The 14,896-nt window shown below is 32.9% G+C and overlaps 1 protein-coding gene across 2 annotated transcripts; it reads right to left on the reverse strand.

Annotated features, from left to right (window-relative positions):
- Nucleotides 1-9,394, reverse strand: LOC132294880 (protein IQ-DOMAIN 29). Of its 2 annotated transcripts, none has more exons than XM_059792893.1 (8): nt 9,271-9,394; nt 8,990-9,030; nt 7,322-7,458; nt 6,497-6,793; nt 3,705-3,884; nt 3,456-3,536; nt 884-1,901; nt 1-449 (listed from the first exon to the last, which is right to left on the reverse strand). In XM_059792893.1, exons 3-8 carry the CDS (start codon nt 7,409-7,411, stop codon nt 418-420), a joined length of 1,698 nt encoding a protein of 565 aa, XP_059648876.1. In that variant the 5' UTR covers nt 7,412-7,458; nt 8,990-9,030; nt 9,271-9,394; the 3' UTR covers nt 1-417. The 2 variants fall into 2 exon arrangements, with proteins under 2 accessions (XP_059648876.1, XP_059648877.1); XM_059792894.1 differs by lacking the exon at nt 9,271-9,394 and adding an exon at nt 9,159-9,252.
- Nucleotides 9,395-14,896: the final 5,502 nt, after the last annotated feature.

The following is a 14,896-nucleotide window of genomic DNA, read 5'->3' on the forward strand; positions in this document are numbered from 1 at the left end:
GAGGTGAAATAGGCACTAGATTTAGTTTATATAAACAAAAGAACTGCCAATAAATGGCATGTCAAAATACAAATGCGATGCACCCGTAACTATAACAAAAGTTTCACAATTTCATACATTTTGAATATTCTGTTATAAAAGTCAGGAAAAGAAGCGGTAAAATATGTGCAGCACCAAAGCTTTAAATGAAACAAACCGATACACCATTTGTAAAAAAACCCCACCAAAAAACACATCTAAAGCTAAGGAAAACAAGGAAACACACACTAGGCACACCACACACTTGTTATAGTTCAAATCCATTTTCAAGATCTACAGCTACAATTTAGATAGCAAGGACAAATTAAAAACTGCACTGAGTCAGTAGTATTCTTTCACCTCCTTCAGATACCGTCAATGGAACTTGACGCTGCAATATCACCTCTTCCACTCTGCTTGGATCACCTTTTCTGAAATGGAGAACCCCCACAATACCGGCCAATCAGAAAGTTGAAAAGCATTCAAAAAATATTAGTAAATAAATCTGAAAATGGCAATTTATATACTAATATTTTGAGTTCACAATCGAGGAGATAAATTAAAATAAGCCATCACATCTGTGTATATAGTGTGTGCGTGTCTATCCAACAAGAAAGATGGTTAAGAAAAGTTAAATTTTAAACTCAACCCCTCCAAAATCAAAAGACCAAAGCAAAAACATTCCTGGAATTAGCAAGCAATCAACGAAACACTCCAAAATTACGTGAGATGAGCTTAAGACAGGAAAATGTCTGGCATAAATAGGTTCCCTGATATTTTTGGAATCAAAAAGCACCGATCACCATATATATTGTTAAGCCTCCAACGAAATCCGTCACGCACACATAGTATCAGGAGTTCTTACCATTAGCATCTCTAGAAGACAATAGGGATTTTTCACTTCTGATCCCTCCTTTGCTGCTTGCTTGAACCAGCCTCTGAACTCGCGGTGACAAACTCAACTTTCCATTGGTAGAAGATGGCAGAGAATGCCGCCTGGTTAAACCATTCTCCTCAGTCCCATCTTGACTGAACCTCGGGGAGCCTTGCGCTCTAAACTTGGCCTTTGCAGACTCAGTTGTTGCCATGTAGCTAGGAACTCTTGGTGTGTTATGTAACCCATTATCTTGAGAATCCTGCTTTGCAGGTAATGAAGCTCTTCTCCGGCTGGTTCTCTGGTACTCATTGCTGGTTTGACCATCCTTTGAGCTAAGCTCCTTATCTGCCAGGGGAGTATTCTCATTTGTACCATTTTTCTGTTTAGGTTGCAAGTTAACTGGAGGATGTTCATTTAACTCATCAACAGGACCATCTGCTGCTGGCGATTTTGGACTTGTTTCTTCATCAGAAGGTTTTGGCACTGCAACTGCTGTATCTTTTTCCACCTTCTCAGAAGGATCGCCAATGCCCTGCTCTGGACCATCAGGGGCAGCAGTTGATGCCTTCTTAATGCGACTTGGTTTCTCAGTATCAATCTCTGGCCGAACAGAAGACTCTTTGGAGGGATTGGAAGTTTTCTTCAAATTACGTTTAACCTTCTCAATCTCATTCTGTGGATGTTCCTGAACAGAACTAACTGGATGATTTGAAACTTTCCTCATGTTACGTTTAGGTTTTTCAGACTCTGAAGTGGCCTTGCTCGAGCCATTCTCAAGCTTTGAAGTGGGCAGTCTCTGGACACTGCGTTTTGGCCTTGCTTGATCAGTTTCTACTGTTTGGATACTGCCATGCTTTGTCTGAAACTTTGAGTCAATAATTGGTTTTGAAGGGGTTTCCCAAGCGCGTGACATTGTCCAGCGGTTTAGCCAATCCCAGGCAGAGTTTGGTTCCCCAGGACCATACTGAAAGTGCAGAGGCATTGTTGTAGGCGACAAAGCAAGTAGCTGAAATCAATGACAATGTATAATTTAATACTCATTTTAAAATAGCAATTCAAAAAACAAGGGCGGAATCAAAAATATATATACTACATGGGACACAGGAAAATCAGCACTTGATTTATTCCTTTTTTTATTCTTTTTTCTTTTTTCATTTTTTGGTCATACATACATGGCACCTATATTACTCAGGTATATAGGAATAAGTGTGGAGGAAGAGGAGGGGGGAGGAGAGGAGGTTCAGGGATGCAAAGATCAGTGAGTCATATTTGCCCAGCTTAAGAAGCTTAGTTGTAAGGACTCCATTTAATAATTCATCCTATTAGATTGTCATAGTTAGTAACTTTACAAAGCCTTTCTCCCAAGTCTTGGTCAGCATCATAAATCTTGTATCGCCATTCCATTTGTAGATGTTATAATATGCTACTATCCTATGTCATAGTCAACAACTTCACAAAGCCTATATCCCAGGTCAGGAGTTAATTGTCATAAATTCTGTATCGTCATTCCATTTGTAAATGATACAATATGGTATTATCCTATGTCTAGGAGCTTTACACACTTTTATGCTCTGTTCGTTAGGAAGGAAGTAAATTGGATGGAAGGGAGAGAAGAAGGGAAGGATGAGACATCCCTAGAGAAGAGATTATGGACTTCCCTCGTTTTGTTCGGTTGGATGGAAGAGAAGAGAAGAACTTACCAAATTTCTTTGTTCGTTGCGAGAGAAGGGAAGAGAGAATTTAAAATTATTTTTATCATTATACCTTCATTATTTATTTTTTTTTCCGGTAAATAGCAATCATTTTTGCTACTCATTTAAACAGTACCATTAATTTCACTCTCATTTAAACAGTACCATTAATTTCACTCTAATTTATTGTTTGTTTTAATTATATATATATATATATATATATATATATATATATAATCATATTTCATCATGTAGACTGTATATTTTTTCTTTATGTAGATTGTGTATTTTTTCTTCTGAATCCTCTTTTTTACTAATAAGGAAATTATATAACAAACAATCCATATATATATATATATATACTTTCTCCTTTATCTTGCCTTAACCTTCTCCTTTATCTTACATATATATATATAATCCTTGTTTGGTCGAGATCTAGATCTATATATATATATATATATAAAACACATGAATCATATCTTGATAGGTCTTTTTTTTTTTTTTTTTTTTTTTTTTTGCGTGAGATGAGATGTGTAGGGTTTAATTTTTAATATTTGGATAGGATAATATTGTAATTTAATATTATTATAATAGCTCCACTTGTTTTCTCTCGTCTTCCGCCCAAATTTGGGCAGATGAAAATTTGTTAAGAGGGAGGGATAAGACATCCCTCCTATTATCCTCTCTCCGTGTCTCCTTCCTACCGAACGAAGGAATTTTGTTCCTTCCCTTCTATTTTCTTTCCACCCCTCTTTCTTCCTTCCTACCGAACAGAGCATAAAACTTACTGCTGTTGTAGTTTCCAATGAGATATCCAACGAAACTGATAGAACCAATAGAAATACAGAATAATATATAATTGACCTTACCTTACAAACAAAATCATTTATCGACAGCTTCTCTACTCGAATAGACGTATTAGTTTCACAAGAATTCAAAAGTTTAGGATCCTGATGGAAGAAAGCAAACATTATTCAGCTAAACAATAGTATGAAATCAAAATATCAACAGTACCAACTATAAATGAATCTGCAGACATTTTTTTTTTCCTTATAGGACAGTAATATACGAAAAACCATGGATCAAGATGCAATTATTGCAACACATTCAGAAATTACCAGATTTAATTTACTCCCATTATCAGAACGTCTGACCTTTTGACCACGAACAAGTGCTTGAAGCTTAACAATTCTATGTATGCAGTATAAAGTAGCAACAGCCTGTCTTCTAACCAAATGACCACGAATAAATGCTTGCAGTCTTATGATGCCCTTGAGAGCTCGAAATGCCCGGCGAGCCTTCAAAGATATCATACTGAAATTAGTACAAGTAAAACATTGACCGAAATATGAGTCTTGTACATAATTTACAAAACATGACTGAACTCTAAAAATAGAGTTAAGGAACACTAATATTTAGGTGAGATTGAAACATACACGTGTATAGCCAATGTGTGCAGTCAGATAAATAAAAAAAAATAGATATTTATACAGAGTTAGAAAATTATGCATGCCAGTAGCAATAACCAATAAGTATTGGGAGCAATATTGGAGAGGCTAGCATTACTATGATTTTTGTGTCAGCATAAAAGGATAGCAAGAAATGACTTCATCCCAACATACATTTGGAACATTGCAAGAACCAGAGAGCATTGTCAATTGCATGGACAATCTTCGCAGGACAGACTTAGGCAGTTAGATCCATCATTTCAAAGGTTGTTAGAATCGGGACCCTACGTTTAACCGATTGAAAGGTTCATAGGATCGAGTCATTGGATCAGATCACGGATCATAAAAGCGTACAAATGACAGGAAATTGGATACAAACTAGATGAAGAATTTTAAAATAGACGAGAAAAAAACAAAATTACAAAAAGTATTACAACCACAACATAAGTATACATAAATTCATCCGAGTAATTTTGATAGTGTAATTTAAAAGGTAGAATCCTAATAACCATGCAATTTACAAGTTGTAAGATTGTGCATAGGAAATTAAGGTTCATTTTTTCCTTGCAAAAATATAAATTTTGTGATACCAAAATTAAATTTCAATGAAACATCCCAGATAATTGTTTATTATAATCTACCAACAACCAACTATATATGACACAACAACCAACTTTTTTGACAAAAGTCATAAAACCAGTTCAATTTGCAAATAATTTGAAGTATCATGACAAAGTACACTTTTTTCAGTTATATATATATATATATAGAATCCTAATAACCATGCAATTTACAAGTTGTAAGATTGTGCATAGGAAATTAAGGTTCATTTTTTCCTTGCAAAAATATAAATTTTGTAATACCAAAATTAAATTTCAATGAAACATCCCAGATAATTGTTTAGTATAATCTACCAACAACCAACTATATATGACACATGACACAACAACTAACTTTTTTGACAAAAGTCATAAAACCAGTTCAATTTGCAAATAATTTGAAGTATCATGACAAAGTACACTTTTTTCAGTTTTATATATATATATATTGGAACAATTTAATAACCATCCTACTACGAAACCATGGCAATCCTGAACGATCCTATGGCAATACCACTTTGATCCCCTCCACGATTTTTCATGTGACTGGATTAATCTGATAATTTTGAATTGTTGCTGTACAAACGTACGATCCATGTCAAGATTTTGATAGCCATGCCTAATTGCAATTCCACAAGAACCCAGAAAAGATGAGAAATATGAGTTGAAAAGAATTTATCATAACCATTCAATTTGACACCAAGCATTTTCAAAAGTTCAATAAATGAATATGTACCAGTTGAGATCAGTATGAAGTTCAAAGTTAGGAACATACTTAATTTGCTTGTGCAAAAACCTGTAGCAAGACTATCATTGTAGTGCAAATCATTAAATTATAGTTTCTTCATTCCTTGAAAAAATATATATATCCTTTGGTCCCAAAGGGCAATGCATCTTATTGTTTGTATATTTCTCCAACTACATTATAGAGGCATGCACGAATCTCATAATGTTGAATTGCTGCTGTACAAACCTACGATCCATGTCAAGATTTTGATAGCCATGCCTAATTGCTATTCCACAAGAACCCAGAAAAGATGAGAAATAGGAGTTGAAAAGAATTTATCATAACCATTCAATTTAACACCAAGCATTTTCAGAAGTTCAATAAATGAATATGTACCAGTTGAGATCAGTATGAAGTTCAACATTAGAAACATACTTAATTTGCTTGTGCAAAAACCTGTAGCAAGACTATCAAATCATTAAATTATAGTTTCTTCATTCCTTGAAAAAAAATATATATCCTTTGGTCCCAAAGGGCAATGCATCTTATTGTTTGTATATTTCTCCAACTACATTATAGAGGCATGCACAAATTACACAATATATTATGCCAGACTCCCAATGCTCCAAAGCTTTGGAGACTTGAGCATCTAAACACCCTATGTATGAATTAAAGCACAACGATGTGTGCTTCTGTTCACATTGGAGCACAAATGCATCTTTAATATGATGAAGCTGATAAATTTTTTGGTCTTGTTTGAAGTTGCCGACTTCAAATTAAAAGAAAATTGCTAAAATGTACCATAGATTTCTTTCAGAATAAATAGTCAAGGTTTCTTCAAGTCAAAATTGTGTTTCATAATTAACTTTACAGCTTGATGCATCCCCAGTCACCACAACAAAAAACACGACATAAATTGACAAAAGAATAAAATCATTGCAAAAAATTTGAGCAGTAACAAATTTCATATTGAAAGAGAAATTCAAGCACGAAGCTGATGGATTTAGACAATGGAAAATAACTGGAAGGGATCGTTAGGATAGCTGTAAAAGCTGAAAATTCAACACGTGAACGGTTATTCCATTGCCTAACGTTGAAGCACAACAGTAAAAAAAAATAGAGTAAGAGAAGATTACCAGATAACCCCTGAAAGCAGCCTGTGCCTTTATAGCAGCTTCCTCAAGCATGATTCTCTCAGAATCCTTTGGCGAACCCAGATTTGTGGTTTTTTGTTCATCCCCATCCTGCCTTGCAGAAGATATAATCACCCCATCATTTGGCAATGTGGGAGCTGCTTCCTGTCTTAAGGCTGAGTTCTCTTCAATCCCAGTTCCAGTACAAGGAACCTGCTGTGGAATCGAAGGAGGATCCACTGCCAAATCGTATGCTGGTTCTTTAGAAGAAACCAATGCCGCTTTACCACTTGCAGATTTCTTTACACAATAAACAGAATATTAGTTAGAACTGCAGGTTTTCAAAGCTTCATATGCACCATGGATTAGTCAGAATAAATAAAAGCATAAGATTAGAATATTAAGGAGTCACTGCTGCCAAACAAGCAGCATCTTATCTAATTACTCCTGTAGGAAATAATGAAATTTATCATCAACAATAATGATAAAGTCAGAGTTTGCAACAAGAAGACGCCAGGAATTACAACATCAATGTTGTGATGCACCACACCAACAAGATTCATGCTCCCAAATATTTACAAAACCAGCAAGAAGATAAAATCATGATGAAACCAAACTAAATGGTTGAGATTGTGCATCATCTGTGATATTAACAAAAGTGTTACTGCTAAAGAGGCTAATACAGAGCATAATTGGTTAAGCACAGAAAAATTCAAATTTTGTCAAAGGTCATATGTTTCAGGCACAACTTCACAACACTCATTGCAATGTTGTCAAATGCAAATCGAAAACAGTAAAAGAGGATTTTAGTGTCAATAACTATCTTACCGAAATCTCTCTTCCTTTTGATAAGTTAGATTTTGATGTCTTTTTCCCAAAAAGAACAGTCTTGATCCATTTGCCTGGAGATTTTCCCATCACAACAAGTCCAAAATTCACAAAAACTTGAATCTAAATCAAAAAGCCTGCAGTATTTTACATAATGGAACTTCAGTTTCATGTAAATGCAAGCATAAAATTATTTATGTCAAGGGAAAATAATAATAATAAAATGCCCAAATATAATCTTGTGTAGAGTTAATAAATTCAGGAAAAAATCAAACAGCCCTTAACATACCGGTGTATACAATATTTAGTTGTCTTGTCAAAAGAATAATATTAAGTTAGGGGATAAAGAAAGAAAGAATAACAACAAAGTCCCAATATACAAGTAGACTCCACCCTATCCCATTGGACCGCTTCATCACAACTATGGCTAATTAAATTTTACAATCATCATTACTGATTAAACAAGGGGAAGAGGGGGAAAAAAGCCCACTAAACTCAACCCAGCAGAGAAACCTATCCAACCATAAATATATGCACCTTAAAACATGATACTTGATAAGATCAGATCCATGTTATAAGATAGAGGGTAGTTTTTACAACATAATTTCTCAACTCGTTATAAGCTATACCAAAGCCGCAGACTTTGATGTATATAAAGGAGAAAGAGAAAGAACACTGTTTAATGTCACAACAGTGGCAGCCTCTTGATTGAAATCTTATCCAAGGCAGTTAAAATCTCAGATTCCAACCATGTTTCAAAAAAATATTCCATAGCACCAGTTTATATCTTATTACTTCCTAAATCTTAGCCGAACAAGGGGAACAGCAAAAAAACAGTGAATGCTCCACATTATCATAGGATCGAAGTGAAATCACTTCACTTTTACACTTTTCGTATGCTTTTTTAATCCTTCATACCTGTTACGACAAAGTTTCTCATCTAAATTTCGTTTAAGTTTTAATAGCATGATTCTAACATTCATTACAGACTACACCATCCACTTTTGTCTACCTTGCCCTTTTCTCTCACTAAATCTCAAGTTGGCAATCATGTTAAGTTACGGGAAAATGACACCTGAAATCATGCTTAATTAATGGTAACACCACAGGAAATTGAAAGCTGAAATAACAAAAAGTGATCCCAATATTCTACATGCAATGCAATAGACACACAAATGAATGAGAAACAAAATCAAACAATTGCACTTATCGTTCAGTGTCCAAACTCCCCATAAATTCTTTTCAGGTCCACTCCAAAGTTGACCCACAATATAGGGCATATGGAAAGGAAACCAAAAAGGGCACGAAGCAGCACCAACTAAGGTCAAACCCTTCAAACACAATCCACAACCAAAAACTCAGCCCACAATTGAACTAAAAACCTAACTGTAAAATCACACACAGGAGGAACCATACCAAGAGCCAAATTAACTAAACAAAACCTCTAGAATATGAGCCTATACCAACAATAGTATTCAAAGAAAATGACAAACACATGTGATTCGTGTCAATGTATGAAACAGAGAAGGATCAGATCGAGAAAATAGTAGCAAAAGCGAATCAAAAACAACTTCTAAAAAAATAGAGATCGGGTTCATAAACAATCAAGCACAAAGAGAGGAACCGAAAATAAAGCGATTCGGAGAGCGCATTGGATCTGAAACTTGCCTGACACAATGCAATACTTTGAAGCCCTAAATCGACCATTCCTGTACTCCAAAAGAAACGAAGCGATTAATAGTGTGGAAAACAAAACACGAGATGAACAAAAAGAAATATGCACATAGATCTGAGTAGCGTCGGTGGATAAAAAGAAAAAGATCTAAGATCTTCGTACCTATATGTGTGTGTGTTGTGTGTGTCGTGCTGGGTTGTGTATGTATAAATATATAAACATATATATGTGTGTGCATAATAGAGAAGAATAAGATGGAGGAGAGAGAATGCACCAAGTGAGGATGACGAGTAGAAGGAGCAGCTATGGAGATCCGTCCATTTTACTTCTTCACTCTACAGTGTGTGTTACAATTCTGGGCAGCCCCCACTAAGGACAATTTAGAGGACACCTGAAGATTGCAAATTGTTGGCTTCAAAAAAATATAAATAAAAACAATTTTTTTTTTTTTTTCAAAATAAATAAATAAATTTCTAAAAACAATTTTTTTTTTTCAAAATAAATAAATAAATTTCTTAGAAATTTCAATTAGGTGGGCGAATTTCTCATTTAAAATAATATAAAAAATTCTTAACCTAGAAAATAGAGTAAATTGAGCGGGTTGAAGGATCAACAAAGGCGGAGTATATGTTATATATATATTAAAAAATAGACCCCAAAAAAAAAAATTATGACCTCACATATCAAATCAAGTTTTTAGCGAGATAAAAGTTAAAAATCATCTATAAATAGAGTTTAATCACATATAAATAGAGTTTCTTGATTTCAGAGAGATTTTTTTCTTCTACATATTCTCTTTATTGATTTTTATCTATATTTGTTCAAAAAGATGAGAAATTGACCCCCTCTCAAGTCTCTGTAATTTCCTTACAACCCAAACCTTACGAGGAAAAATATTATGGCCTGTTGAGAAAAAGTGGTTGAAGAAAAGTAAAAATTGATTACATATTACAAATGGATTGGGCTAATAGGAAGAGGAAGAGTAGTACTATGGATTGGGTTGATAGGAAGAAAAATAATAGTACTAAAAATTGATTACATATAGATTTGACTGATAAAAATAATAGTACTAAATTTTTTATAAAAAAAAAATTTTAAAAAAGAAAAAGAAAAATAGACTTGAAGTATAGCCCATTAAAAATTCCGCCCATGAATCATACTCTTAATGTTGAGTTCAACTCTATATCAGTCAGAAACGAATCAGAGTGAAGTTGATATTTAATCAAGTCAAATTTGACTAATTTTGTTACAACAATTCAAGTTTTAAAGATAAATAATATGCATTCGTGTATATATATATAAAAAAAAAAAAAAATTCATATTCAAATTTTTATTTTCAAGTTAAACTAAGATGAGAGAAGAAACGGAATCAGGCAAGTGATTTTTTTTTTTTTTTTTTTTTTTTATCTAAAATTAGTTTGATTAAGAAATGAATCACTTTTAAATAGTTATTTATTGACCCATGACTTGGTTTTTTTTTTTTTTTTTTTTTTTTGGTGACATTCCTCTATTTAATGACCATTCTTATTAAATTCTAAAACATGATTAGCACCCCACATGGACCACATGTGCTTTTAACTCCCTTGAAAGCAAAAATGAAATTAATGAATCCCTTTTACATCATTTTGGAGACTAGTCCCATGGCGGTCCAAAACAGTCCCGCAAACTTTCAGCCAAACAATCCAACATACCATGACATTTAAGGTTTGGTTTGAAAATTGAACTTTTGAAAACAAATAATGAGGGGTATGGTTGGAAAATGAGTGAAGAGTTTTAGGTCAACTTAGTTAGATGGTTTACAACGATTATCAACAGTCCTAAATTTGCATCGTCACAACATAAGAAGCACAAACACTTTTACAAAGGTAACGTGTATCTGTGTCAAATACAACACTCTATTAATACTTTATGAAAACGCGCCTGAAATTTATGGACATGTTAATAATTTAGAAATATTTGTGTATTACTTTAGACACTTGACCGACACATTCCTAACACTTGGTCAATATATTAATAACATTTGACTAACGCATCGTATTAGAAACAAACATATAATAATGTTGAAAACGATACAAATATTCAAAGCGTCCAACTTCTTTTATTTTTTAAGAAAAAATTAGCATTATGCTTAGGGAATATGGTAACAAAACTATAATAATAATGATAGGCACTAGAGTGTATTAACATATAATGACACTTCTCATATATATGTTATGACAGTTCATAACATGTCATATGTTATGTCATTATATACATATTCATATCATATCTGTATGCTATAGTTTAAAGATTTAAAGGTATCACCGTGTCCATGTCGCCCTACTTGGGTCATAAGGTTTAGCTCAAACAAGAAACGACCTAAGCTATGTCTAAATTTCTAGGGCACAAAGCTGTTCCAAAAGCCTACCCACTTCGAAAGAAGTTTAGGCCCAACCCAACCTACCCTAGTCATAAGACTCATAACATAAACCTACTTACTATTAGGTCTTATGAGTACTGCGTGAGAGCACAAGGATACCACTATACCAGGCCTTGCGTGAAGCTTCCATGTTTCTGTTGACCCACTGGCCAAGCTGTGGTGTGAACTGCAAACAAGATAGAGAACACAGGCTTTGGGCCTCATCCAAACTCCAAATTTTAGATTTAAAACAATGGCACGAACAAATCTTATATTTTGATTATTGGTTAATTAGTTGATCATTGTAACTTTAACAATAAGCTTGTCAACTTCTTGAAATGAGCAATGAGATGGGTAAGGGTGCACAGTTCGGTTTCGGACCGATTTGAGAGTGTTTTGGAATCAAACCGATCCCAACAGTTCAAAAAATTTAGATTCAAACCAAATCATTTACCAAAGGAACCGAACCAAATCAAATTGTAAGAAACTGGTTCGATTCAGCTCTACGGTTCTAGTTGAACCATTTTCCCTCCTGAATTGTATACTCTTGTGTACCAATAAACCAACACATTCAAATATGCTAATACATACATAAACTTGTAGAAGAGAAGTGAATACATTCAAACTACTAAAAACACTATGAAATTTGAACTCCTGACCTCCCTTTTGAGGGTGGATAAATTATACCAGCTGAACTAGTTGTTTGGTGGTAAAATGAGCATGTTATTTAACTTAATTGACATATTTGAATTGACAAATATAAAAATTATACTATATTAATTTCATGTATAATATGTTGGAACTAGAACACAAAGTGATCTACGGTATTGATCTATTTAGATGCAAAATAAACTTGAAAATCATATTGAAATTTGTTAAAAACGGATCAAAATCCTCTCTTGCACAACAGTAAACCGATCTCTTTCAGTTAATGATGCCCGTTAATAAAATGTTGTGATACAATACTAAACATTACAATATTTTTCTAACGTGCATTACTAACTAGGAAAAAACCAACTGTTGAAATCTACCTAATCTCATCTAAACCAGGTGGAATTTATTTAGACTGAAAGGAGCTAGGTCTTATATATAGTATTAGTCACGCCAACCCTCATCACATCAGATTGTAACAATACAGCCAATTTTGGGATGGGGATGTCCCATTCCAAATGGTCCCATTGACATTCCCAATGAGTAGAATTTCCTTGTCCATTGATTTCAATTAGAGCTATTTAAATCAAATACTTTATCAAATGCATTAAAATTATAAAATAGTATGTCCTATTCCAATTAGTCACATCTCAAATAATGTAAGACTTAAGTTTAGGATATCGTCTTCATTCACACTATAGGTTCCAAAGGCTTCTCTCTCAAATTTGCTCGAGTAAAAAGGGTTATTTATGTGTTAGTTAATTAAGTCGTTTTGGATTTGGATCCAAGGAGAGATTATAGAATTCATTCAACATGCAATGAACATCACCCACTCAAATTGATGATTACAATTCAAACATTACACTGTTTCATCTTAAATGCTCATGTGCCCTGATGATATGGTATCACACATTAATTAAATGAAACAAGTGCAAAAAACACTCTTAAAATATATCCTGTGTAACATTTTTATCCCTATTTTAAAATGGGTGCAAAAAACACCCATAATCTTTTCACATTGTGCAAACACTCAAAATCTTTTCACATTGTGCAAAAATATTCCATCTGACATAAATTAGCCCATCTGACATAAATTAGTGTTGTAATACCCGTTTTATTCTTCTGAAAATGCCCAAGAGGGTATATATGCTACTAAACTCATAGTTTAGGGGTGTTATATGCATATTACCTTTTTTATTTTTAATTTTTTTTTTCTCTCTCTCTCTCTCTCTCTATATATATATCTCTAAAAAAAAAATTTTTTTTTTTTTTAGAGATATATATATAGAGAGAGAGAGAGAAAAAAAAATTAAAAATAAAAAAGGTTTCAAAATTTGTAGAACAAGGATTTGAATGATTTGTGATTTCAGTTTACTATTTTCTACTATTTTTTTTTTCTTTATTTTTTTTTTTTTCGTACCAACACTGTTAAAAAGAAAAAAAAAAAAAGAAAAAAAAAGAATCCCAATATCTGTGCACTAGTTTTCGGAGTTTGAATGAGATTTGTTTTTTTTAGTTTGTACTTTATTTTTGTTTTTTTATTTTTTATTTTTATCTTTACTTTTCTTTTATAATTTTATTTTTACTTTCTATTTGTATCTTTACTTATTCATTGCCCGCATCCTCCAATAGTGTCCTTTTTGGTCATTTTAGAAAATTATTTATTTTTATATATTTTATAAAATGGTCCAGTAAGTGTAATTTAGTCAACTTAGGGTTTAAATTTGTCATATGGATCCATTTGCACCAAACTGAAACTTTATGAATGTTTTTTGCATGTTAGGGGTGTTCTCCAATAATGTCATTTTCGGTCATTTTGCAAAATCATTTATTTTTATATATTTAATAAAATGGTCCAGTAGAGGTAATTTAGTCAACTTATGGTTTAAGTTTGTTAGGGAGACCTATTTTCACCAAATTAAAATTTTAGGAGTGTTTTTGTACGTGAGGAATGTGATATGCACGTGTTTTATGCACTTGACCCTTAATTAAATATGGACATATAAATTAAAAAAAAAAATGCATATATTTATGTGAGTTTTATCATTATGTGTCATAACGCGAGATACTATGTCATTACTACACTTGGACTACGTCACATAAAGTGAGTGTGAGAGTGGAAGCAAGTGCAAGAGCGATAAAATATGAGTTATAGAGAATGAAAATAAGAAAAAGCGTGTGCAAAACGCGAGAGCAAGAGTAGCACGAAAAGTAACAGTGACACTAGTTTAGAACCCGGAACATTGGGATGCGCTTTATTTTACGCATTTTGTTTTTGACTAAAACAGAAACATTAATTTTATTGTACGAGTGTTTTGAAAAAAAATCGGAAGCACGTTTTTAGGCGTTTTGTTTTTGGCCCTTGTTGCTCTAATATTATGGTTTTGGACCATGAACAGTTGTCAAAATAAGAAAAAAATAATTTTTTTGGTGTTTTGGTTTTGAACCACTGTTCACGAAGTATTTTAATACTGTGTAAAATAAAACAAGGTCATACCAAATATGCTTTTATTGCTAAAATTAATTTTGTAGCAGTCCAAAAACAAAAATAACATAAACAAAATGCATGCCAAATGAGCCTCAATCTCACATTGTTTTCAAGCAATTAATGTATATGTAACGGGTGGTTAAAGCTATTAATGTATTGATAGAATGTATGTGTAATTGGTGGTTAGTATTCCAAGTGTACTTTTGATAATTAATAAATAACAATAAGATATGGAAAATAACAATGACACATCCAAAAATGTTAAGCAGAATTGTTACATCTTATATTTGATTAACTTTATTTTCTTATATTTTATTTTTTTATATTTTCTATTAATCAAATATAATAGGTTTAATAATTTTA

Source organism: Cornus florida, unplaced genomic scaffold (genome assembly GCF_030987335.1).
Source record: "Cornus florida cultivar Cherokee Brave unplaced genomic scaffold, ASM3098733v1 CherokeeBrave_3.0.0_Hap2_Chr02, whole genome shotgun sequence".
Classification (NCBI taxonomy): Eukaryota; Viridiplantae; Streptophyta; class Magnoliopsida; order Cornales; family Cornaceae; genus Cornus; species Cornus florida.

Bases quoted from the DNA above. Each gene is read 5' to 3' on its own strand.
- LOC132294880 (XM_059792893.1), bottom strand. From the start codon at position 7,411: ATGGGAAAATCTCCAGGCAAATGGATCAAGACTGTTCTTTTTGGGAAA. The intron at 3,885-6,496 runs GTAATCTTCTCT...ATATCTTTGAAG, and splicing joins CTGCTTTCAGGGGTTATCTG to GCTCGCCGGGCATTTCGAGC. The intron at 450-883 runs GTAAGAACTCCT...TCTCCATTTCAG, and splicing joins GTCTTCTAGAGATGCTAATG to AAAAGGTGATCCAAGCAGAG.